Raw genomic sequence first — 27,058 nt, forward strand, 5'->3', positions numbered from 1 at the left:
GAGCGTACGGCTCCGAGTCCCTTCCAGGGGAACAGACGGGTAAACACTGCTTTCCCATTTCCTGCATGAGTGCTCTGTCCACAAGGCTGCTATGAAATACTGGTTGAAATTCATCCTCTAGCTATTCTGGAATGGAAATGACTACTGTTTGGTGTGGGTTTTTGTCTGATTGTCTTTCACTAAATAGATATTGCTGAATGCTTTAGATATGTGCTGGGAATCCCTCAGCACCCAGGCTGTCATGAGAGAGCTGTTTGAGAATCTCAGCAGATGATAATCTTGGCCACAGCAGTGGCATCTGAGGGCATGCACAGTGCAGAATTTTAAGCACCTGAGAACATTATTTGGCAAAATCCTATATGCCTTTATCCTCTCCGGTGTGCTGCTGGACTAGGTGAGGTTTGGTAGCTTGTTTTGTTAGCGTTAGTCTCCCAAACTCCGCCTTGCATTACACTTCAAGAACTCCTGCACACATTTTCACTCTCCTGTGTCCCTCACGTGAGTGTAGACGTGAGAACTGATACAGTCACTGCCTTTTCTGTGCTCACAGTAACATGTAGGCTCCAGCACAAGCGGTAGGAGTGATTATAGTCACTGCCTTCTCCTATACGCTGCACGCTTCCTTGCTAACTTCAGCATAGCAGCCCCGCTGCCCACAGCTGAGCGGGGGGAAGGCTGAGCAGTTTTGCCTCCTGGGCGACGGGACGTTTCGTCCCGGGCTGTGAGCCCAGGCACTGCAGCATCATTGTCCCAGTGCTGCTGTCACTGCTCTGCAGCAATGGAGTAGCAAAGCGTTGCTCGTGTTGTAAGCTGTTTTGCAGCCTGCAGCGACAACTATCTGCTGTTTACAATGAACAGGATTACTGAAATACTGCGAGATAGCAGCCAGAGGACTTGCTGTGCAGGCGGTGGAGCTACGGTAAATGAGGCTGTGGAGTTACCCGTGGACTTCCAGAAAAGGAAGGTTACTCGCTGCAGGAATAACACGTTGTCCCACTGGCGCTGGCACCTCTCTCTGGGCAATGTAGCTTCTAGCAAAAGGTTTGCATCATAGAGTTGTTACCGTGCAAGCCTGTATTTCATACCTAGGATTACCTGCATCTATTGATATCAAGAATTTATTGTCTCATGCCCACCTGTGTTAATAGTTAAAGTGACAATCAGGTGGCACGCCAGCATCTGTGGCACAGCTCCGGGCTTTGCAGAACCCATACTGCGGATGATTTCTGTTAGTTACTCTTAACAGTGGCTTTTAATACAGCCAGGTACAAACTGGTTTTTGCTTTGTATCTCCTGGGTGAGGGATCATGACCCACATCCTGCAAGCTGTGTGGGCTCCTGCTGCTGAAATCTGTGGGGACAAGATATCTAAATATTTTTCAGAATGTGGGACCTGTGGGACTGTTCCGCCTGTTGCGATTCAAATGCCTGGAAGGATCCCTATAAATATTTCATTGCCTCAGGGACAAACTGTGATGTGGCTGCAATACTGTGCACCAATATGCCTCCAGAAGCATAACCACATTGCTGTGGCAGTGGAGAAACCCTGCTCCTAACCTGTCAGTACTTATAACTAACAGATGCAGAAAGACAAAGTATAGTTAATATTTTAGAAATAGGCTTTGCTCCAATATAGGTTTTCACTTTTCAATATGTCTTTCAAATAAAGAAGAAATTATATACCTATCTGCCCTCAGATTTTCCTCATTAGCATTAATCAAGCACGCTTGGCTCACAGATGAATTTGATTAGGATCATGTATACTTTTAGGAACCAAAAATAATGAATCATGACTTGAATGTACGTGCTGCTGCAGCCAATGTTGCTGTCTGGTAGCTGCTGCAGCAGTGATTTAACAGAAAACTCCGAGAAGTGGAATCCAAACTGCTGGCAACAGGAGGTGGTAAACGGCACATGTAAAATAAAGAAAGCAAGACCACACAAAATGGAAAAGCTATAAAGTGCACAGTTATTTAAATTACTATACATTGGTTGAATTTCTTTATTTTCTGATACAGAAAGAGCTGTAATGGAAAATTTAACTCTGTCCACATGCATACACAAATATTTTTTGCATACGTTCCAGCCTGTGGCCCACAATGTGTAGCTGCTAGATCAGTGAGTTCTCTTACACTTCTTGTTTTATAAAGCCAGCAGATTCTTCTGTTCATCTCTTTTAGCACTGAAGAAAATAGATGTCTTCCAAAAAAAAAAACCCCAGCCGTTTGAGCTGTGTTTCCCTCTGCACACACAGTAGTGTAGCTCTGTGCACAGCTCATGTTTTATGCACTCACCGCCGCACGCGGAAATTCACGCAAAGCCCATGTGCACAAGCACCAGCTGAGGAGCGGGCAGGGGATGCAGCATTGCGCTGCCTGTGAAAATATTTGCTGATAAAAAGAAGAACGGAGAAGGGAGGAAAGTCTTTCTGCTTTGACAGTTTATTGGTGTTCCGCATCAATTATTCTGACCTGCTGTCATCCTCCTTTGTTTCTTTCTTTTACAGAAAGTTTTATTGTGTGGTAATCCTTATTCATACTCATCTCACTAGTGAGGTCCATGAGGACTGCCTGTGTGATAAAAGGATGCAAGACTATGTATTATCTGTAATCCCTATTATCATGACAACTGCCTGGGCCTTTGACAGATCTGAAATCTACTGAATCGCTTACCTAAGTGCCAGAAAATGCCTGTAAGAGGCAAAGCAGACATATGAAAAGGGAATAATATATAAAGAAACAGCTGCATTGAGATCATTTGTCATTTTTGGAAAGGTCTTGGAGAACAATACATATGTTTGATATAGCGTCACGCTCATGACACTGCCGGTCTTTTATTCTGCTGGCAGGCCTTATCTGGACCGCAGCAGTGGTTTAGACTGAAAAAACGTGTATCGAGCCTTCGTCTTGTTTGTCAGATCTCGGCTGTGTGCCCTGGCTGCAGGGCCCTCCCTGACCCTGCCCAGTTCTCGCACTGGGTTAGGAGGCACTGCCCTCCCTGCTACACAATGCTTAAAAACCAGGTGGCACAGCCGGCAGGAGTTGCCCAGGTTGGAGCAGGTGCCTCTTCCATTAGCTGCTTGCTTTTTTGCTGCTACCATCTCCCCTGGTTGCCAAGCAGGCCCCTGGGGTGCCCTGTGCGGTCGCCGCTTTCCAGTCTCCGACTCTGTGGCTGCAGACCCAGCCCAGGGGTGACTTCACCCCGATCCTCCCCCCCCCATCACGAGGACACGCTGGGCCCTCAGATCCTCCAGAGCACGCTTTGAGAACCGCCTCTTTGAGAAACAAAACCGCCTGCGCCAAGACATGCAACAGTCAGAGAAGGTAACCGTGCTGCTAAGGAGCAGAGGATGCCCTGGAAGCGAGCAGCGGTAGAGGATTTCCACATTAATTCAGATCCCTACCTGGGAGCTGCAGTTACCTTGGCTTCTCTCCCGTTGCTGTGATAACAGCACCAGATAAATGTTCGGTGGCGTTGCACAACTTCGCGCAAGATAAAATGCGCGGCTCGGGAGTCACCTTGAAGGGAGCTGGTGAGACAGCGTCTTGACTGGCCGGTGGGTGTGGGCTGATGTTGCAGTGCCCGCGCTTCCACTGCTTGCTGGCTTATGAAATGGCAGGACTGCCGTGGGGGTAGCTCGATGGCAAATACTGAGCTATTAAGGGAATACACAAAGAAAGGAAAGTTTGAAAAGCAGAAATTTATTACATACAAGGTTTTTATGGACTTTCTCAAGTGCAGATGTGCCAAAATGTTTCCACTGGAAACTTTATATAAAATGATTAATGTAAAGGAGTTCTGCAATCCTGGCATCTCTCTCCCCTCTCCAGAGAGATGTTGTGGCTTGTGACAGCTCTGTTCTGTGCACTGAGAGCACCAGCAGCTGGAAATTATCATTTGTTAGTCTTAGACTTTCTGTAGCTCATTTCAGAGTTCACTGAGTGGAGCGATGAGGGCTCTTACCCTTTTACCTTCAGGACAGCCTGGAATTCCTCTTTTAGGGCCAGAAATCACTCAAGCATTGAACTTCAAAAAGGAAAAAAAATTAAGCATTTTGTATAGTATTCAGATCTGTTCTGAGCATTCCTCAAATTCCTTCAAAGGACTGTCAGAGGGACAGATGTGTCATTGCAGCTCTGGGCTCTCTTTCACCTTTGCTCTGCTATGGCGTGATGCTTTGCTTAAAATCTCCCCGTTGCTTTTTCTGTCTTCCTTGCCTGTCTAAACATTTTACCCAAGAGTTTTCAGATGCCCGTTGGGCTTAAGGTTACTTTTTAACCGCAGGGCTCTCCAATGAAGGCTGATCCCTTTCTTACAGGTCTGGGCTGCTGCATGCAGGTCTGATCGCCCTTGGCTGCCCACTGCTGTTCCTGAGCTGTGGTCTCCTGTTTCGGTGGTCATGCGGTGGAAGGCAGCTTTCTCCAGAGAGGGGGACATTGGGGATCTACAAGCCTGGGAAACACAGCATCTCCCAGGGCTTCCGTTAAAGTGGATTCTGGGACATTTACTTTGATTACTCCTTTGTGGTAATGTCAAGCTCTACAGGACAGAAGGTTTTCCTGGTGGCTATTTGCCTTCTCAGGAAGGTGGGAGGACTATATGTTTTCTCTTCTTCCCTGGTTCACATGAACTATTTCCATGAAAAAGCTGAGATTAATTGAATCCGTACATACTAACCAGAGAGACCGCAGCATTCCCTGTATGTCAGAGGAGTTCTTGGAATAAACAGGGTGAAACAGAAGAAAGCTGTCAGCTACAGCCAGTGACAGCCAACGAGGTGGCCTTTCTTTCCCCGTGTTCCTCAGGCTGTCACGTTCACTCCCCTTCCGGATGCCTGCGTCTATGCTCTCGAGCAGCACAGCATCCTGGGGTCCTCATCCCCCGGATGTTCAGACCCGGGACCCATCATGGGTCATCTGGTTCTCTGCGCCATCACCTCCTTCAGATGGCGAGGATGCACGTTCGTGGCTTGTCCTCTGGCCATGACCAGCGTGCCCACTCTGCCTGTGGAACAGCAGCGAAGTGGCACTGCCAGCAGGGACCCCGCTGTCACCAGCAGCCCCCCGTGCCAAGCTCTTCTTACTCAGCTCTTTTTCCTACTGATGCCAAGGGTGCCTGTTTAAGGAGCAAATGAGTCTGCCACAGGAATCTCCTGTGTCGGGATTACATGCGCTGTTAATAAAAATTGCCTTGAACTTCTAAATTGAGGCGCTTAAAACCCACAATGAATGCATTCTGCATTAATGAAAAAAAACACCATCTTTTTTGTTGAAACTTAAATAGACCCATGAACTTTTGTATCGTGAATGCTATTTTAAAACTGTAATCTATTCCACTTTTTCCATTGTGGTTGTTTTCATATTTTGTTATATTCTTACGTAGGCAAGTCTTTGATCTTTTAATATAAAGGATTTTATGTTTCCAGGCACAGGTTTTTGTGCCCAGCTCAACAGGCTTGGTAAGAACCTGATTTCACTCTTTTTTCTACGGTACAAGTTTATAAAAAAAGAATTGAAGAAAGTATTAAGGCACCAAGGCATCAAGAAATTATTGCTAACTGCTGGAAATTTAGATTAAGGTGTTCTAAACATTTTCTAAAAGTAAAAAAAAAGAGAAAATATAAATATGGGTAAGTTCATTATTTTCTGTGATTTCTGTTTTTGAGTAAACTGAGTGAGACTCAGACTAAGAGACTGTCTAAGGCCAAATGTTGTATTATGTCATAGAGTACGAACATGGCCTGAAACTGGATGATAAATTCTACAGGCAAGGTAAAGTCATGCTAAAAGCCCCAAAGCTATTTAGAATTCTGTTAGGAAAGGTACTCAACTGTGCTCCAAAGAAAATCTCTTTTCCACTGCAATGAAGGAGAATCTATCTGCAGTTTCCACTCTTCCATACTTTTTCCTGTGTTGTTCCTTGTGCCTAGAAGTTCCCTAGAGACCACAGAACTATTTCATTCTCTGTTAAAGTCTACAAAAAAATCTTCTTTGGTTATTCTGCAAATATTTGATGTCTGTGGGATGATGATTTGCTCTGGTCATTGCCTTTCCTATTGACCAGTGGTCTCTCTTTGTTTTCTTCTGTTTTGCATGCCTCAGGTTTAATAACGAGGCTGGCAGTTGTCTGGGACAAGGGCTATATTTTTGATATATGTTTGTATAGTGCTTGGCGCGATGGAGCTCGGTCTCTGACTATGCATGTCAAACAATAATGATGTTGTTTCCAATTCTTTGTATCTCCAGCTTTGTAACTCATTCAGAAGTTCTCTTTTAAATAGTTAGAAGCAAATTATTATTTTAGCAATATTTTCCACACCAATTATGATTTATTTTAATAATCGCAGCACTTTTTCCAAGATTCCTCACAAGCACTGTGTTATGCCTGTATCGTTTAACTGATTTAAAGCCCAAGACCTAACGATATGGAGATCTGCTCCAGATGTCTGAATAGAACCGCACAGTACAGCCACTGAAACCCAAGCGCTGCTGCTCCGGAGGGAGTGCCTTGCTAACGAGAAGCAGGACAAGCAATACAACAGGCTCCGTCTAATACCTGACATATGCCCTCAGTGTCAGCGATAATTTACTCTTTAGTGTTGTTCCCTTGGAGTATTTACCTGTCCCATAATACTTAAGGGATGCCCTTGTCTTAGCAAGGGAGATGACATAAACGTCAGAGGCATCAGACCGCTGTCGTTGATAAACATCCCTAATTAGTGAAACCCAGTATGTGCTGGTTCGTCACTGTGTGTGGGCTCTATTATTATCGTCAAGTTAATCTCTTTCTATTTCCTAAGTGGTCTATCAGGATCTACTTCTGTATTAAGCCAGTCTCTAATCCTCGTACCCAGCTAAACATAACCACAACCTATTTATATATTGGGCTATCCCCAGTTAAACTGAATAATACGATAACCTAGTTCTGCTATTGGGTAACACTGAGTATTAACAGGGGCTATTTGTATCCCTAAGATGTTTCAGACTTGCTGTGTTAAATAAAAGCTTGGACTAAGCTTTTTAATGCTTGCTGCCTCTTACAGCCACGTGGGATTGAATACGTAACGGTGCGATGAAAAGCCCCAGATTTTCTGGGCTGGGCTGGCTCGGCTGCGATCTCCTGCAGGTTCCCCGTCCAGGGTGGCAGGTGGAGTCCCTGGCTGGCCCGAGCCATGCCAGAGGCAGCTCCTGCGGCAGCCGAGAGCGTTTTGATGCGATCCTGAGCTTGGCAGCTCCTTCCCTCCGCTGCAGCTGGCGAGGTGACAGCAAGCAGGAGGGTCTGTTCAACCTGCTCAGGAATGTCTCCGCGTATCTTGGTGTTTGAGAAGTTGGTTTTCCCCCAAATGCAGTAAGCACAGTTTGTGCATTGAAACAGGTGGGTTCTGGGAACTTGCTGCTCCGTTTGCAGGGAAGTGTACGCTCCACAAGTGCATCATGGAAAGACAATAACTAAAGTAGTGACGCAGACTTTAAATAAACAAAAAGGTTACTGCCAGGTGATTTGTGCATCTCTAATGAAATTAGTAATTAATGTTAGAGACAATGCATTGCATTTGGCTCTGCAAGGCACCATATCTTACTTTCTCACATCCGAGCTTGACGTTATTCTGTCTTTTGCTTTGCTACAGCATGTAGAGGGCTAGTGTGGCTGCCAGTCTATATGTGATTGCTATTTTCTTTGCTTTTAGACCAAGTCAAGGCCAGGCAGGTGAGTTTCTCCTAGTACTGGGTGCTAATCTGGTGAAGGTGGAGCAGCATCTTCAGCAGGGGACTACATTACCTGTAGCTGCCACTGAGGAACCACTGGCATGGTCTGGAGGTGAAATCAGAGTTGTGAGGCCACCAGCAGTGTTGCCAAGTACCTTCAAGATGTGGAGCAACCCCATGAAATAGCTCACTTCCCACACATCGTGTGCTAAGAATCTGCCCTTTTACTTCCATGACTTTTTTATTGCACTTTTCTAAAATTCGGGAACTTTTCCCCTCACTGTGAAAAGTACTTTCCACTGTTCTTCAGAAATGCAAAATAAAATAATCTGAAAACCAGCTGCTTGCAAGCCAGGTGTGTCCTTCACAGAAAAGCTGGAAAAAGGCCTCCCCTGCCTGTAGGCTAGGTAAAAATCCATGATGAGGACTGTTATGTTACTGATGTCTGTGGAATGCTTTGGAAAGACACAATGTTGGAGGTCTTAGGTCTCTCCTAACTGTTCTGGGCTGAGGAGGCTTGGGTCCTTAATACAGTCACATTACTGTAAGAAATATGAGACTGAGACACTGAGAGCTGGGAGTCTAAGGACTTCCAAAGAGAGCACTTTCCTGGGATACTGGAAATATACAAATCTATGAGTGATACTCCGCAAATGATAGAACATCTTCAAATAAGGGACAGTGCTTTAACCTGCACAATCTCAGGAAGGCTATTCTGAAAGTAGGACATCTTTCTCTGCTTTTCTCTCTGTCTCTTGACATCTCTTCCTCTCCTCACTTCCTATTTTTTTATTCAGCTAGAAGGTTTACAAGTTAACAAGTTCTATGCAACATATAAGGACAATGCTAATCAAGTGGTTAATCAGGAAATAATCCAAAGGTGCTGTTGAAGGCCTCTGCTACGTGAAGTCAGGCAGCAGGTAGAATCCAGGGTAACAAGGGCAGCAGATATGGTCTGTCCTTTGTGTGAAGTGTGAGAAGCATCCAGGCATGTGTGTTGTACAGGTTTTGCTGATCCAGAAACGTGCAGGTAAATGGGGCACAAGGTGTTCATCCAGTGTGGAACATGTGGACTTTCGCTGCTGTTTTCTCTTTATGTAATTGGGACATGTTTCTAAATCTCTGTTATGCTTGATTTTTACTTGTTTTAAGGGTGACTTCTGATATGTACTAGTCTGAGAGGTGAAGGAGGCATTTCATAAGAGCGGATATTTGAACATGTTCAGGTAAGCTGTCAGACAGAGCTTTTCTGTGTGATCCTCCAATGAAAGAATATTTTGTCCCCTGAGGGTGCAGCTCATTTTAACTTCATCTTTTCCTTAAGCTGCGAGTGAGGGAGAGCGCGGGAGGCAATTCAGCGCCAGAGCCTACCTTGACTGCTCTGCTGTCCCTTCCGAAGGAGCCCATTCCCCTCCACTGACTCACTGAGCCAACGTTGCCCTCGTGAATACCCTGCTAATGAGGCAAAGAGCTTCTGGAGGCAGTGTTATACTGCCCAGCAGCCGTGATGTAATTGCCAGCAGTGTAGTCTCGGGTCAGAAGTCAAACAGGAGTGGGCTTGTAACTAGGAGATCAAAATATTTTCTCTGCCTTTTGCAGTCGGATGTGTCTGTATTGTTCCCCCTCATGTCTCTCTTTGTTCACTGTGATGTATTTTATCATCTCAGTTCATGTTTGTGGTACATTGAGTTTTACTTTGTGACAGAAATGTTTAGAATCTGTCAGACCACGGTTGCAGAGAGCGTGCCGTGGGATGGGAGGCAGAGCATGGCTGTACAGCCGGCTCGCTTGCTCTGCTCCATTGGCCAAATTGAGAGCTACATAGAATCGAGATTTGTAGAGCAGCAACAATCAGATCTAGTTTGAGTCATGCTAGAATTATGTTCCTTGAGCCTATGACTTTGAATTAGCTATTTTTCTTTTAGCTTCTACATCTGCCAGCCTGGCCATTGATTAAACTTCCCACAACACAGGATTTGTGAAAACCAGGGCGGTAGCTACTTCCACAGGCTCAAGAAATGGGGCCAAACTCTTTTCAGTGGTGCCCAGCGACAGGACAAGGGGCAATGGGCACAAACTTAAGCACAGAAGTTCTGTCTGAACATGAGGAAGAACTTCTTCCCTCTGAGGGTGACGGAGCCCTGGAACAGGCTGCCCAGGGAGGTTATGAAATCTCCTTCTCTGGAGATATTCAAGACCCGCCTGGACAAGGTCCTGTGCACCCTGCTCTAGGTGACCCTGCTTTGGCAGGAGGGTTGGACTAGATGACCGACAGAGGTCCCTTCCAACCCCGAACATTCTGTGATTCTGTGATTCTGTGAAATCAAAGCTTGTTCCTGCCAGTTTCTCTAATTTCGTGCTTCACAGGAGCAATGCATGCCAGGTACCCAGCTTCGGAGCAGCTCACTTGAGAAATGTGCTTGAGCAACTGATGGACATTCCCTTTTCTAGCTACCCACACCTTTGAATCAGTAGCATGCTCTGTGTCCTTGGCTTCATGAGAACAAGTCCTCCCTTATTAGTGTGAAACTTAAGTAGCTTTCAAAGCACAAAATGCTCAGAAAGCATGAAGTAATGTATTAATTACCATGAAGAAGGAAAAATGTGTGTGACAGGGACCTTGCAGTCTACTGCTCATGAAAAGGATGGTGTTGTCCCACACATTATCACACAAACGTACAGTTTGCAGATGTATGATTTGTACAATGCAGTGGAATTGTTAAAGGTTCTGCTAGCCATCAAAATTGTTGATTTTGTTATTAATGATGTCTTTTTTGTTATGCCCAGCTCCTGTGTTTACTGCCTGCTTTCAAAATGAATAAATTTTGTTAAAACAATAGAGAGAAAGCAAAAGACAAACAAGTGGTGGCTATAGGAGGTCACCCAGCAGCTTGATCACGGACACACATGTGTGCACGTGTGTGTCCCAGTGAGAGGGCTCGAGAAGAGCCTGCTGTAGCAGTGCCACCCCTTTCTGGCTCCTACAGGAATGCAAGAGCCTTCAGTGCCAAGGAACTGGCTTTGTAGACTAAGATTGAAGCTGACAGCATTCGAACGCCTGGTATTCTATTGAGTATGTTCCCTGAAAAAAGGGTTGGCTGCGATATTCCTTTTTTCAGGAGGCTGGCCGGCTGGAGCAGGACATGTCCATGGTGATGCACAGTGACAGCACACACTGGCTTGCAGAAGCAGGGCAGAAAACTCCACAAGCCATGTGCCGTATGTCAGAGGCTGTGAAGAAACAGCAGTTGGTGCTCAGTTGGTATGGATGGCATCAGAAGTAATTCCTCCCCAGAAGTGTCCCAGCAGCTACTGGGGAAAGACCCCTGTTGCCATCCATGCAGAACATGGCTCCTCTACTGGTTTCTCCAGTTTTGTAGCCAAGTTGCTTGTCCATTTATGCATCTCCTATACTACAGCAGGATAGTTTTATTCAGTGTTGCATACGTAATGATTACATCTTAAACCTTGTCCTACTTATTGCCCACCGGAAAAGGCACTGGTGAAAATCAGTCTTTAGGCTACTAGGGATTTCTTAGATTTCTTTGACTGTCAGGCTAGCTTCCAGACAGCACAGCTGAAGGCTAGTGTTAGTGCAGAGCGACTCATCTCCCTGTCCCTCTGTTGTCAGTCAGTGGAGAGGCATCTCCTTGATGCATGCAACCTGTGTTAGATGAACCACCCTGGAGCTGCCTGGTTAACCCCGTCTACTTCCCTCCGGGAAACAAGGCGAGTAGTTTAAATGAGGTGAAGTGAATCCTACCTGCAGGGCCTGGCACTCATTTGTCCTGTCATGAGCACAGTACAACAGAGATAAAGAATTAGATCTTCAAAAAGAAAATAAACGACATATATTCACTTCTGTGTTCATTTTCACATCTTCTGTTTTGGAAAAGTGGAAAGTACCTGCTGCAAGACATGGGAGTAAAGCAGTGTAAATAAAAGAGGTGTCGTTGTTCAATTAAATAGACATTAATTATGCCTGACTGTGTAGAGCATCTTGCTCCAAGGCATTTCGTATGGCTCCAATCAGCTTACAGCCTGATGCTAGAGAGATCGTGTGTTTTGCTGATAAACATGAGCCCGGGAGCCAGAAAATCCAAACAAGGCAGTGAATCACTGAGCAATCGCGTGAAGCATCACTTTACTGGGTGCTGGTGCGGTGAGTGGGCAGCCAAGTGCTGAACCAGGGGTACCGGATGGACGATACTGTAAATGGGGAAAGATGGGAGCCGTTAGCTCCCTCGAAGCAGACCATATTTAGCTCTAGTTTTGTTACTGCTAGTCATCTGTGCAGTAAAGAGAGAGCTGGGAGGGGTGAGATGCCCAGATGCCATACTCCAGCTGTGCCTGAGCTCCTTTTGGAAGAAGAACATAGCTGGTTTAGCCACCATCATGTGTTGAGTGTTTTCACATGGCACCTTTCTCCTGGTGCAAATGTGAGTAACAGCCCTGGTGTGACCACGACTGAAACCAACCTGGGCGAACTCAGCTCTGCCTCGTCCAAACCTCAACAGTGTTCCTTTCCTGAAGGATTGCACCAAGTGGGTGCTGGGGCCCGGAGGGCCCCACAGACCTGCCCACCCTCACAGGGATCCCCCACACTGCCCAGGACCCTGTGTCCCAGTGATGGGATTCCTCAACCCGAAACACCTTTTCATGATGTGAAACCAGGAGGAGTTTTGCAAGCTGAGGTGGGTCGGAGAGCTCAGTGGTCCTCCCTTTCCACTCCAGGCAGGCTTGTCATGTAGATAAATTCAATCAGGACCTGAAAGTCAAGCTCTGGCCACCACATGGAATACTTTTAAAGTAAATTTGTTTTTATTGGCAGGTTTTTGAGTTCTTCCTTTGTATTTTTGTGTGAGTATGCCTGAGTATTGGTAATTATTGTTGGTGGCACTCAGTGTAAGAATCTTGGGCACCACAGCGAAGAATAAATTACATTTGGAGCAAAAGACCTTTTTCTGGATCTCCCTTCAACAGCTCCAAAGATCAGAGGCCCAGATTATTCTGCTGAAGTTTCTAACCTATGTTTTTCTTACACACAATTTGTGTCTTGGTGCTATAAAATCGAGTTATTGACAACTGTGAATCCTGCAGCTGCAAAGGAGACCCCGAACCTGCTTGCACCGAGGACTGCGAAGTACTACAAAGATCCCAGCTCCAAAATTGGTCTGTGCTTGTATCATCTGAAGGTTTTTTTAGCTCTGTATTTGAAGAACATTTATGGCTAGCTCACATCCTACTGTTATTAGTATATTATAATGTTTTTTTATTTGCATTGATTCCATTTGAAAAGCACATTTATTGATGTTATATACGACTTAATCCTGTTCCCTGGACAATTATCGGCAGAATTCATTAACGTCATTCAGTGCAAGAGTGGGAAAAAGGCAGTCCTTTTTCTAAGTAACTCTTACTGAAATAATCTGTTTTTGCCATTTGCTCTTTATCATTGCTCTTTTTTTTTTCACAGCTGATAGTTGTTTTAATTGCTTTTTCTTTTCAGTTATCTAGACTAAAAGTAATTTGTATTTTATTATGAACTGAACTGCATTTCTTCCTTTGGATGCTCATTCCCCACTCTCTGCTGAGTATTCGACTGTGTCGGCTTAATGTGCTAATGGGGAACATACCTTTTAGACACCCATTGCAGTCACCAAGGCTCTGCAGTGCACAGATATGGAGCGCAACTTCTTTTTGGTACATCAGAATCCAGATTATCTGCAAGTAATAGACTAAAGAGGGGTTCTGTAATGAGGTAGCTGATTAAAGGCAATCCTATTCCCCGAGAGCTCTAATGCCGGCTTTTACTGCTATCTTGTGCACAAGGAGCACAGATCAGTGCTTCTTCCCTATCCTTGTGCTCCGTCACCAAAGGATCATGTTCTGCTTTTAGTGCTGAGCTGAAGAATTGTAAAAACACTGCTGTGGTGTGGGAGAAAAGAAGGTGGTGGAACAGATTCAGTATCCCCTGCAAGCAGTTGCTGGGAAATGAGTCTATTAGATCTGCTCCTCTGTAGGGAGCAGTGGCCTTCTTCGGGAGGGCGGGGGAAGGGGAAGGGCTTTCAGGTGCTCCTGACTGTGTTTCCCTAAAAATAAACCAAAGTTTTATTTTTCCTTAATTTCAGAATGTCTTTCTCTGCCCTGTGCCCCACTTAAGAGCCTCCATAGTTCTCCTCAGGCACATAATCCCTCATTTCCCTACCTCATACCTCTCATTTTCAGAGTGTTTTCTCCCTGGTGCCTCTCTCACTCAGCATGAAACTTCTTACCCATCATTGGCTGTGAAGCAGGAAAGGCAAAAGCAAAGCTGTGGGCATGGGTTGGTGTAAATAAGCTAACGATCCCATTGCTATGGGCCTAATTCACCTTCATCGCACATATATTTTTGCTTTTTGTTCTACACTTCCTCCCTGAGCTGCCTGTGGCCTGCTGTGCTGCAGGAATGGATGGTGGCCCTGGAGCCGCTCCTCTAAGACGTACAGCAACTGCGAGTACTCTGGTGTGCCTGGCACTGTCCAGCCCAGCATCGTGCCTACACCCAGACCCATTTCTGTCCGTAGCTGGTGCTGCCGGTGGGGCTGAGAACTGCCAAGGGCCAGCCAGCGCTGATGGGTGTGAGAAGCAGAGCAAAATGCGAAATGCCGACATGGTCTGGAGGAAAGGAAGGCGGTGGACTGCTTTCATTGCCTTCACAGGCAGCTAGCTGTGGGAACACAGACCGCCAAGTCAGGTCCTCGGAGGGGAAAAATGAAAATGCAGTCTTCTGCTAAATGCATAGGGAGAAAGTGCCCTTTCAGACACTCTGCATTTAATTTCTATTAAAAGAAATCTTAATTTTATTTTTCCTACTTTTTTTGAGGTTTTTTCCCCCCTTGCATTTACCTCCCCCTCCAAGTTGATTCAGGCCATCTCTACACATGACCCTTATGCCAGAAGGTGGTTTGAGGAACTACTTTTGCCTTCATATACATAAATACATAATGGCTAATCAAGTGCCAGCTAAGAAGCACTGCTGTTTTATATCCAGTGGAAAATTTTTGCCTAATTACTTTGGGCATCACCTGGTCTAATTGTAACTGGCTGGAGAAGGATTGCAGAGCTGTTACTCTGGGATGTTTGCTTCATCCTGGCTGCAAGGAGCATTCCTTTATGGCATGATTATTGAAGCAGAGAATGGATAAGATGACTGAAAAGCAATCGTTCTGAGTTTTAATATTGCACAAGGCAGTAACATCCAAGCACTCGTGTGCAATGTGACAGCACCTGGCCTTGTGGCTTTTCTCTTCTTGTGCCTGTGTCTCAGGCAGTTTGAGTTGCTAGAAGTGTTGACCAGCGAAGAGTGCAGAAGAGCTGAGCAGTCCAGGACCGCATCAGCTTCCATCTGCCTATAGGATTGTATTGGGAAATCCAAGCCTATAGTTAGCCCTACTGAGAAGGGATCAGTTCATGCATCTCATTAATCAGCTTGCTGTTTTCCCTCATAAATAAGTACCAGGAGGCTGAAAATCCTGCACCTCTGCCCAGCTTTAAAAAAAGCAAGGAAAATTTTCCCCACAAATATAGCAGTTGAAATTCGTGAGTGCTAATGGCATTCCCTGGGGAACAAGAGCTCTCCATCACGTGGAGGCAGACGGTAGCACAGAACGGGGTCTGGAGAGTTGATTGTCCAGTTGGAAAATCAGAATAGGCTCAGAAGAGACACATGTGCAAGTTTCCCAAGTGCAAGCGCTTCATGCCATGGCTGGGACAACCCTTATGGATGACTTTGTAGAGGAGATATATTGTGTGGTCACTGAAAAGCCGTGTTTTCTTTGTCTGCCTTGAGTTTTATGAAGAGGATATGGAAGATGATGTGTAGCAATTCCTGATCTAACACTAACCATAACAGAACAGAAAGGCTTTTCTGACTTTGGTTTATTTATGCTGTTTGTGCTTTCTACTATGATATACGTTAAACATTTTGGTGAGATGTTAAAGCCTACAGTTCTGCTGAGATCAATCTGGCCATAAATCTCTCTAGTCCTGCGGCAGACAGGTTTTGCTCTTTTGCTCACTGTGACAAATTACAGACAACCCAAAGAGAACTAAGTGAACCCGAGGTGCAGAGCACAGGACTCCAGCCACCCACTCACCTTCATGACTTCCAGTGTGTTTCAAAAATACTCGAGCAACTTCAGAAGCGGCGCTGAGTGTGCTGAAAGCAGAAGAGCAAAGTGCTCCGTCTTGCAAAATACTGGCCGTGCCCTAAAGCTTTCCCGACAGAGAAGTTGTTTCTTATAGTGCAGTGAGTGCTAACAGCTGCTCTGCACGTCCTGTGCAGAGGGACGTGCCCCTGTGTGCTCCTTGGGATTGCTGCACGGCAGCCGAGACGCGGAGCCCGCTGTCTAAGGGACGGGTGAGGTGCAGACGCAGGACTTGGGGCCAGTTCAGCTGCTGCTGTGCAGTGAAATGCAGGCGAAGGAAGATCAGGACATATTTTTTTTACCAGTTCTCCCCTCTGTAGATCTTAATAATTTCCATGTAAATTGATGAGAGCATTTTACTTTGAGAAATGCTCTTGGTTCTTTAAACTTGAGAATGGGCTCAGGAGGGCCCTGAAAATCCTCATGAAAGACACAGGAATTCACTAAAGCCAAAGAGAAAACTAAGCAAGCAGATTTCAACCAAAGAATTTCATAAAGGTCTGCTTTTTCAGGGGAAAACTAATCAATTTTACAGTGGAGGAATGTGAAATAAGGGCTAGGCTGCAATCAGAGCAATAGATACTTTTTTTTCTGTGTATCACTGCTCCCTTTAACAAAGGTAGATTGTCAGTTAAAGGCTTGCTCGCCCGTAAGACTGGGCACATGAAAAAAATATATTATTAACCTTGCTCAGCAGAAAAGTTGTTCAGATTTGTATAGATAAGAATGAGTCGTCTGTTGGTTTCAGGGGCTGATAGAGTAACTAGGAGACAGTAAATATAAAGGAAAGCTGTAGGAGCTTGGTTTTGAGCTCATCATAGTTAATCCAGAACCTGGATAATTGAAAGCTGACTCTAGAGTTTCCATATGCTTTTATATAACTTGTGGTACCCCTACTGAGTATTTCTGTGGAAGTTTATTACTCTTTATCTGTTAATCAAGAAGTATTTTGCGTGTATTGTTAGAAGTGTCACCCGGCAGCACGCGTTACAGGTTTGGACTTTCTTTTCTTTCTGGCAAAATTTCTTCTGCCAAGGAGAGATCATAAAAATTTCAGGAGCCGACCCTGAGTCTGTGGTGTGTACATTATATGTTCATCTTTTCTAATGAACTGCAGACGGAATCAGCACTGTGCTACTTTGACTTGGTGCAGGCTTTGTGTGTGCTGAGGCACCTTTGCCACTATCCAGCCGGAGTAACCCTGAATATGTAGCTGGAGGTTTTTTCCAGCCCCTGTTAGTAAAGGGTTGCAGGAGAAGTGAGAGCCGATTACGCATTTCAGGAAACTGGGTGCAGTCACTTCGACGCTGACAGAGAAAAATAGGATTGTATATATTAGTTTTTAATTATTTTTAAAAACAGAATAATATTCATATTTTTAGGATAATTCAAAAATAGCATTCAGATATTTTATTCCACATAAATGTTTTGTCCAGCAGGGGGTTGAGTGCATTTTGCAGGCAAAGGACATAACGTATTTACAGCATTTTATGCACTAATGAAACTTATGTCATTTTTTAAGCATCATTAATTTTGATAATGTTTAAATGAAAATCTGAGTGAGATGAAGTAACATGTATCATGTTGGTTTTTTCCACTTTCCTGTTTTCATCATGCAAGAATCAAATGTGTTTATTTTGCTGGCAGCATGAAGACAATCATATGATTTTGAGTAAGTCTTTAGAGATTGTTTGCAAGTTTTTGCTCTTCTGCATGTCTGCTTCCTCCCAGCTGGGGGCTGGCTGTTGTATGGAAAGGCCAACCACGTCACGGAAAAGCCCTGTCTCTGATCAGATGGGCTTAATATAAACCAGGTTTGCTGAGAAAGAATTAAAGAGGCAGTCCCAAAGCAGGAGAGGATTTACTTCGGCCGAGCAGCTCAGCGTACCGCAGCGCACCGAGAGAGAAGGGCAGCGCGAGCGAAGGACCCGGCTGCCCGGAGGAGCCTGACAGAAGTAAGGCAACCTTGCTCTGGGCTCAGTCTTTTACTATCAGTGCTAGAGACCCAGGCAACTAAATGCAGCACTGGGTATTAAAACCAGTTTGAACTTGGAACACAGTGACAGGGACTCATTTGACTTTGTTTAATGAGGGAGGATAATTTGTTAGCGGTGAAATCGTAAAATGTTCCTGTTTGTGAAGGTTTAGTGAGTGACTGTTTATGGCAGGTTGTGAGTTAGGCTCTGTTGTTTGGCTGAGTTGGAGTTGGCTTTTCTCGTCTGGTCTTTTCAGCAGGGAAACTGCAAGGAAAAAATGCATTTTTAAATTCGGTCATCGCAGTAAATATTTCATTTTGTTTGTGAAGCAGGCTTTGCTTGGTGTGTGATTTCTAGTTTAGATATATTTCTTGCTGACAAAGAGGAGACCTGCTGAGACCAGGACCATGTGAACAATCTCATTTTGCCCCTAAGTACTGTGCATCACAGAGAAAATACTGCGCATGCGGTAAGAAGTTCAGATAGATTGTGGTTTTTCTGTGTATTTGTCCTATGTCCTGCTGTGCATTTATTTACAGAAGCTTTCAGGTGGTTTTGTGTGAAGAGAAATAGCAGTTTGTAGGTGTTGTTTTGATGCTTTACTGTACTTTTTTTTGTTCACCACCTATTATTCAAGTTTGAAAGTAGTCGGGTGCATTTTACAGACAAATATTCTATTTACTAATATGGAAAAGAGAGCCAAGAAACATCAGATAAATGGCAAAAAGCAAAACGTCTAAATAACTGTCACTTTGGGAACTGGAATGCATCAAAGTAACTTTCCTAAAAATGGTAGCCCTTGGCCCGTGAGAATGACATCACTGTCCTCTGCCTACAAGCAAGGCAAAATAGAGTGTGCTGAGTAAAATGTAATTAAAAGCCATGCTTAGATAAGAAGAGTAAACCTATCTAGCTGATTGTGCAGTAAATGAAGTTATTGATTTAGTATCTGTAAGTTTATGAACTTCTCCCAGCGCTCTGTCCTGTAGAGGCTAGAACCTGTACCTCCTCAGAAAAGCTGTTGGTCTTGGCTGTGCCTTCCCTGTTTCCAGCCAAAAAGCCACTGTCTGAAGCAGAGCCATTCTTTGTTTGCCCAGATGCAGATGAAACCCAAATGCACCCCATCGTAGCCAGACTTCCTTGCATGGCTCTTTTCTCATATCAGGGCTGTCTAAGGGTGCAGCGAGTGATGTCTTCTTGCTTTCCCGAAAGTTTCAGCTCTTAACTGAGACAGTGTGAAAGATGCCATACACCCAGCTGCACTGGGAGTTGGAGGCAGCTGGGACCGGTGCCTCTGTTTGCCCCCAGCTAAGCCCAAAGGATGGGGAGCAGTGCCTGTAGGTGCTGCCTGTGCCATAGGTTGCCTCTCAGCAGGGATGCAGCTCCCGTGCAGGACAGCTCTGGTGAATGCTGCTCCTTCCTTCTCCTCCTGGCACACAGCAATACCTCCCTCTCCAGGGCTGGGCTGCACCTAGCACAGCCGTGAGCTTGTAAAGGCTGAACAAAGATGGGCTTTAGCATGTGAGGGTGGTATCATCTCTAGGAATAAGCCTCTGACTGACTATAAATATTTCTTTGTGTACCATCAACTACAAAAGAGTACATAAAGTCTCGTTTTTCTTTTGTTGTGTACTAGATCCCTACAGATGAGCAGGACATGCTGCCTTGAAGTCAATAAGAGGACGTCAATGCGTTTCTAAATGCTTTGTGGGTAATGCTTGTGATTTCCTTATTTCTCACTAGGTGCAAAAAATGACCCTTAACAATGTTACCATGCGTCGCACCCACAACAGCAGCCTGCAGCAGCAGCAGCAGCGCTGGAGCATCCCTGCTGATGGAAAGAATCTGCTGGTCCAGAAAGACTCCAATGAGTACAACCCGCAGAAGCGATACACCATCAGTCCTGATGAATACTACAGAAGGAGCTGGTCCTCGGAGTCGTCCGACTCCGTCATCTCCTCTGAGTCTGGCAGCAATTGCTACCGGGTGGTGCTGATCGGGGAGCATGGCGTGGGCAAGTCCTCACTAGCCAACATCTTTGCGGGTGTGCATGACAGCATCGACAGCGACTGTGAGGTGCTGGGAGGTAGGTCATTATGCCCTGGAGTGTTCATGTTTGCTTGCAATCAGTGCTGCCAGTAGTAATTGGCACAGAAAATCAGAGAGGCCATTTAATGAGAAATTGAGGTAACAGATGTTTGGATCTGATCACCAAAATTGATTCAACATATGCATCTCTCTTAAGAAAATGAGAAAGCAAAGTAAGTTGAGTAAGATACTCACCAACAGTGACTGAAAGTCTCTGAAAGACAACAATTCAGATTCTTATGCATTTAATTTCAAAATACCTGTTGGAAGCTGCCTCATTCCTACATGGGATGATGCTACACAGGAGGCTGGTTCAGCTTTCAGGCTGGTCCAACATTTGTGTCACCACTGGCTCCATGGGACTGACTCCAGCTTTCTGGGGAGAGAAAACAACTGACGGTCCTTGTGCTCTATGAGAATGAAATGCTTAGAAGTAAAATATAAAGAAAAAGCCACTGCTGAGTCCTTCAATCACCTCCATAATATTTGCCATAAGAAGTCATCTCAGCCATTCTGTATACACACATTACCTCAGCGTAGGCTGTATAGAGTTTGAGTAAAACATTTCTCCTCCTCATTTCATGTTACTTGCACAGCATGGGTTCCCCCGGGGGAAAACAGACAAAGGTCCTTCAGCAGTGTAGGAAAATTGCTGTTGCCCAAACAGGGGGAAAAGGCACAAGCTGTAGGGTTTTCTTTCATGCTTCCCCCTTCCTATCCTCCTCTGCTTTGTTTAGGACTGCAAGGTGTTCTTTAGTCCCAAAGATCAGACCACGCGGAAGGTGAAGCTGTGGCACCAAGTCCTGGGCTATATTGTTTGTGAGATGCTGATGTGGAAGGATTGTGCTGCAACAGACATCAGCTGTGGCTTTAAGGAGGCAGACACTGTGGCCTTCGGAGGAGATGCAGGGTGCTGGCTGGTTCTGCTCGTCAGCATGTAGGACTCTCCTTGTCTCTCCCGCATCCCTGCCCTCTCCTGCCTGTACTCCCTTGGTGTGATGGTGCTTCTCTTCCAATCCCCAGTGCAGCAGGACAGCTTTTTATGTCTTTACCTCTCTGGTTAGGAGAGGCTTTACCCAGGATTTAATACATCCCAACATCAGGAAGGCTGGACCTGCATTTTCCTTGCTTGCTGTCGCAGACTGGGGGCACAGATCTCTGTGCCTTTGGGGGGTTTGAAATTCCCCATGGTGCAGTCACTTTGAATCAGTTCTTCAGGTGTGCTTTGTCTGCAGCTCCTGCCACTGACTATTCCCGTAATTCCACCAGCTCCTCAGGCTGGAGTATCTCTGATTAAAGGTTTCCTGGTGCTACACCACCGAACGAGAGTAAGACGCTTGGGCAAGCAGTCAGAAAATGCATCTGATTTGCTTTGCACACCCCAGTCAGACAGTTTTCCTCTCCTCCATGCGAAGCCGTATGGTTTCCTCTTTCATTCGCACTTCCAGCAATATTGCTTGGAGTGTAGCAGTGACAGATTTTCAAGGCCAGCTCTGCTGAGGTATTGTAAAGCTTGCTGTTGTTGTATCTCTCCTGTTTTAGTCTCATCTTCGAAATAAGCATGAGATGAACTAGTAGCTCACTTTCAGTGTGTTTTATATCCCATGGAAGTTCCTTAGGCTTGCCCAAGGTGCAAATCAGTGCTGAATATGACCATCTGGGCATAGTATTTCAGAGGAGTGTGATTAAGTATTTGTAGCCTCTCCAAGTGTAACAGAGTGGAGCAGCAGTCCTCTGGATCTTGTCCTCTGGTGTATATGGAGCTTGTTCCCATGCAGATGTTTGGTCAGTTAAAGAAACTATTCTCCAAAATTTAGCTTGCAAACTGGAAATTTTATTACAAGACAGAGTAGTTTCAGGGTAGCCAGCTCACAGAGGGAATACAGATGGTTTTATGGACTGGCTTTGCTGCTGACTGTAGGATTAACCTAACTCATGAGCACAAGTGTCATGCTATAGGGCCTGCAAGGGAGACTGCTCCTCTTGATCAGCTTTGCTTTTTTCATCTCACCATTTTAAGCTGCGTCAAGCCTGTCCACTTTTTAACTTTATTTTAAATGTGTAATATTTTGGTCTCATTCTTTTGCATGGATGTACGTTCCTGGCTTCAAGGAAAGGCTCTGATTACAATTTAGAGGAAAATTCACTCCGTTAATGCCCAACAGAGCTTATACGAGGCAAAGGTTAAGACACAGTCCTGTCTACAAGCGTGATTGGGACAGACCCCTTAAACACTACAGTGAGAGGGGTGGTTTGCTCAGAAGCCCAGAGCCTGGCATTTTTCACTGACCAGCAACGCAAGACTAGAGATGGGTCCAAACCCCAGATTGCTCTTCCAAATGTCCCCAGGTTTGGGCTGAAGAAGGGTGATTAGTATGTGAAGCAGAAGCTAGACCAAGATTTCACAGTAAGGGCTGATCGAAGTTAGGAGTGGCAACAGCCCCCCTCAGATCTAAGAACAACTTAGTCACATGGTGTTTATAGTCTGGGTATGAATTTTTGTGGCCTCAGTACAAGATCATTGAACTCCTGTGGTTTGTTGATTCCTTTGCTTCTTGACATGAAAGATAGTGTAGGAAATCGTGAAAAGGGAGAGAAGTCTCAGCCTCCCTAAAACTCACCATCTCTTGTCTCCCAAAACCCTGTCCTCATTGCTTGGTAGACTGTTAGCTGTATTGCTCCCAGCAGCAGTGACTGTTCACCCGTAAACTGTCCCTGCTAAAGCGAAAGCAAATATTTTCCATTACTCAGCCTCGCTGGACTCTGCTGCTCCCATGGGGCAAATGTTCAGCCTTTGGTTATTTCTTCCACTGGTTATATTTTCTCTCTCTCACATAAGATAAAGAGAATATCAGCCAAAATAATGAACATTTCGTTTCCTGATCTTTCAGCCTCCTTCATATATCATGGAAAGTAAGACAACCCATAATGAATGGAGGGCAGGTTCAATGCTGATGGAAATGAGGAAAGAAATGAATGTGAGCCAGCATAAAATCTGGCTCGATAACTTGAACTGTGAACAAATGATACGTATTCAACTACTTGTTTTTTGTAATGCACATGATGCCACAAAATAATATATGACCAACCTTTCTGATTTCCTTTCCAGAAGATACATATGAAAGAACCCTGGTGGTGGATGGGGAAAGTGCAACCATTATACTGCTCGACATGTGGGATAATAAGGTACTTCAATTTGTTCTAGTCAAATGCCAAAAGAAAAGGGCATGTGAATAACTGCTAATATTAAAAGTAGGTATCTTTTGGGACAGAAAGTAGGTGTTTTCCATACTTCAACATTAGGAAAAATATGGGATTAACCCCACGCCCACACCAAGTCGAGCATGCCTAATAGCTCTGCAGTGTGAGCCTGAGAAGTGCAAGCCTTCTTTGTTTTTTTAATGATAAACCAAAACATTCAAGCCATTTTCCAGAACATGTTCATTCCAGTCTAAAGCCAGCACAATGAATTATCTGGGGCAAGTTTTTCCCTCCTTTGTGGTGAAGTATTCGTACCATCACCGCATTGGAATTACTTTTAGTGTGACTGTGATTCAAACCATACCCATTACAGTTGCAGCAGGAATGTATTTGGATTCTTTAATGTTATACATTCTAAGTAAAGTCTGCTCTGGGCATAACGATGCCTGACCGTTTCATTTGAACAGCGTGAAGGAGAATGGATTCGAGACCACTGCATGCAAGTGGGAGACGCATACTTGATTGTCTACTCCATCACAGACCGCGTGAGCTTTGAGAAGGCCTCCGAACTCAGAATACAGCTCCGCAGGGCACGCCAGAAAGAAGACATCCCCATTATTCTGGTTGGCAATAAAAGTGACCTTGTCAGGTGCCGCGAAGTTTCAGTGGCAGGTAAGGAAAAGGAGGAGGATAAAATGACATAAGTGCTAACAGTCATCTAGTAGCTTTTGAACAAAATGCAGAGCTCTGGCTGAGGGAGTACACTGTGATCAGGACTGAGCAACAAAAGAGCAATAAAACAGCAGGGACTGGACCAAAGGGCAGAGCAGCTTGAATTTCTTCCCCTCCAGTTCCTAGTGTATGACCACTGCATTATGTGGTATCTCTGCTAGCTGGAAACCCTTTGGGCTTCCAATATGTGCTTTTGCATAACGTGTAGCCCCCTTTATTCTGCTGCCAAAGTTTATCTCTTCCTTTAACCTGTTCTCTGTCCTTCCTGATGAATTAAAATTCCCTCTCACCCTTCGTTTTTATAGTATGGGCAGGAACGGTGCGCCTTTCAGGAGAGGTCTCCTTGCTGCCTTGCTTTGGGATGCTGAAACATCTGCTCACTGCTGCATACAAAAGAATAACCAGCCTGTGCCACTCTCCCAAATCCCAGGGAGCCCTAGGCCCACAAATAGGAATAGAGAGACTGCTGGGAAAGCTGCTGCCAGCTCCTAAGGTCTGCAGTCAGTAATAACTCTTCTTGGAGAGCCTTCCCTGATGCTTAGGTGACACAACACACAGTAATGCATTAGATGACCTCATCTTGGCCCATCAGAAACATAGGTTCCTCTGCTCCACATTTACTTCTCTCTGCTGCCATTCTGCTCTTCTGCTTCCCAGTTGATCTAGACTTTTTTTTTCCACTGTGGATGTGCACAGTTCCCCACCCCCGACACAGTTGCCCCAAGTGAAGAGTTTGAACTGAGGAGTACATCAGCAGTCCAGGGATGTCTGTTTGTCTGCTCATTCCTCTCTGCCCCACTTGAAAAATCTTTTGGAAGATGACAGGTGCATTCATGTCATTTTAGTCATCCTGGTGATGAGTTCATGGCAAGCCAGAAGACAGAAAAAATTGGCTTGCATGTGAAAGACAGCTGTCAAGTTTAGCTTAGGTTCACGTAATTAAGGAAAAGAACTATGATGTCAGATGCACCTCTAAAGCTGTAGGCCTTGTTTTGCCTTTATTTAAGGGGTTTGTCCTTGTCTCTGTTCACGCCAAAGCTGCTGCTGTCCCAAGACCCTGGTTTACAGCCATGACCCAAGCAGGAGGCTGGGCTCTGCCTCCTATGGGGGTGAGAGCTGTGCTGTGCGCATGGCGGGTGCTGTCATCACCCTGTAATGCAAACAGATGGAGTTTGCATGTAAGATGACCAGGTGGTTTTGAGTCACATAGCTGACGTCTCAGCCTGCGGTGTCTCCACGCGAGTTGGTCAGCCCCTGCTCCCTCCACAGCTGACAGCGGGGACTGGGCTTTTCCAGGAGGGGACTCACCCTGCCTCGCTGGGCAGGGAGTGTGACACAGAAAAGATGAATCACAGCCTAGCAGGTGGCTTTGGGTGATTAAGGATTTATCCGTGCCTATATTAGGCTCGAGGAATTCCCCCGGCGGCACTGGCTCCCCACACGTGGCAGCCTGCGGCCGCTTTGCCTCCCTGCTGCTTGTGATGCCTCGTGACATACCCACCTTGCAATTTTTGCAGAGGGACGAGCCTGCGCCGTTGTGTTTGACTGCAAGTTCATTGAGACCTCAGCAGCCGTGCAGCACAACGTGAAAGAGCTCTTTGAAGGCATCGTGCGGCAAGTCCGGCTCCGGAGGGACAGCAAAGAAAAGAACGAGAAGCGGCTGGCATACCAGAAACGGAGAGAGAGCATCCCCAAGAAAGCCAGGCGGTTTTGGGGCAAAATAGTTGCCAAGAACAACAAGAACATGGCCTTCAAACTCAAGTCCAAGTCTTGCCATGACCTATCAGTACTTTAAGAACGCTGGACTCTGCCAGAGCTTGTGGCATTTTGTGGACATTATCTAACTATGACGTGGGACAATCAATCAATCTATATTAGATTGGGCTATCAAAGTGACTTAGGTTCACAGTTGTGATTGTGATGATACGTGCTGGCATAAGAACAGCACGGTGCATGGAAATATCTTTCTTTCTTTCTTTTTTTGTTGGTAGTTTAAAAAAAAAAAAAAGTATAGACCAGAATGACCCAAAGTTATGCTGGGAAGTGTTCTGGACTGTACCTGTTGTTTCTCCTCTCACCTCCAGATAATAGAGTAAGAACCTCGAACTGTCATGACTTGGGAAGTGAATACTAAATTCTTTACTCTTTCTTCTTGTTATTATGATTTGTTTTTAAAAACTGTGGAAAGAATTGATGAACTGACTGGGGATTTGTCCTTTGCCAGTTGGCTGGTCAGGCTTGAGCACCCACAGCTGAAAAATCTGCATTTTTGTAGGATAGTCACCAAGACACTTTTTTTTTTAATTTCAAGGATTGGTTTTAATGAGTTTACACATCTCTCACCTCGAAAATATTTAAAGGAAAAATCCTGTAATAAAACAAAATTTCCTCTCGTATTTTCATATTATGGGCCTGTTTAAAAATCATAGTAAAATTAAAATTAAAGTGCAAGTTGTATTAAAGTGCATCAAGTGCAGGATGCCAAACCTTTATAAATCACCTGAGCTTTTTTAAGAAACCACACGGACTCCTTGTATCCAGCCTTGGCCTTTCTCTATGCCAGAGCTCTGCTGTATTTATTGTTGTGCAAAATAACAAGCATTTTAATGTGGAGGGGAAATGTATTTATTACCAAGTTTCTTAAAAGAATAATGTTAATTTTATTACTGTTTTCTATCTAATGTCTTTTTTCAGATATGCAAGTTTTTACTTACATGCCTTATAATAAAATAAATAAAATATATGACTGCCTTTGAGCCTCAGTGGGAAATCCCTAAGAATTTTTTCAGGTTGAGAAAACGTTTTGAATGCTGGGCAACACTGTGACATGACAAGTACAGCAGGGATTCCTTACATCTCTGAACACAGGCTGCTTAGCAACCTAGGATCACAAAGCAAGGATTACCCGCAGCCCCAGAGCTATGAGTGCACGGTATCCCTCATGTGCAAATGTGGTTGTGGTGGCAGAGATAAAAATAAATCATTCTCCTAAAGGGTGTTTGGCCCTAAGCCTGAAAACACTTTAGAAATGTAGATGGATACCATTACACCAATTTTGGAGACGAAAAGAAGTGAAATGCTACATTCAGGGACAGCAAGCAGGTAGCTGGCATGGTGTGCACTAATCCTCAGTTCCTGTTGGGCAGAATTGTGTTATTTTCCTCCT

General features: G+C 45.0%; 1 protein-coding gene across 1 annotated transcript; it reads left to right on the top strand.

Annotated features, from left to right (window-relative positions):
• The first annotated feature begins 17,742 nt into the window (after positions 1-17,742).
• GEM (GTP binding protein overexpressed in skeletal muscle) lies at positions 17,743-26,611 on the top strand. Its single transcript, XM_009943518.2, has 5 exons — positions 17,743-17,850; positions 19,615-19,957; positions 23,069-23,145; positions 23,628-23,832; positions 25,410-26,611. The coding sequence occupies exons 2-5, from the start codon at positions 19,624-19,626 to the stop codon at positions 25,685-25,687; spliced, it is 894 nt and encodes a 297-aa protein (XP_009941820.1). The 5' UTR covers positions 17,743-17,850; positions 19,615-19,623; the 3' UTR covers positions 25,688-26,611.
• Positions 26,612-27,058: the final 447 nt, after the last annotated feature.

Source organism: Opisthocomus hoazin, chromosome 3 (assembly GCF_030867145.1).
Source record: "Opisthocomus hoazin isolate bOpiHoa1 chromosome 3, bOpiHoa1.hap1, whole genome shotgun sequence".
In the NCBI taxonomy this organism is placed as follows: Eukaryota; Metazoa; Chordata; class Aves; order Opisthocomiformes; family Opisthocomidae; genus Opisthocomus; species Opisthocomus hoazin.

Excerpts from the sequence above, each read along its gene's own strand:
- GEM (XM_009943518.2), top strand. The coding sequence starts at position 19,624 with ATGACCCTTAACAATGTTACCATGCGTCGCACCCACAACAGCAGCCTG. Across the intron at positions 23,146-23,627 it reads TCGACATGTGGGATAATAAG|CGTGAAGGAGAATGGATTCG; the intron begins GTACTTCAATTT and ends TCATTTGAACAG. Across the intron at positions 23,833-25,409 it reads CCGCGAAGTTTCAGTGGCAG|AGGGACGAGCCTGCGCCGTT; the intron begins GTAAGGAAAAGG and ends CAATTTTTGCAG.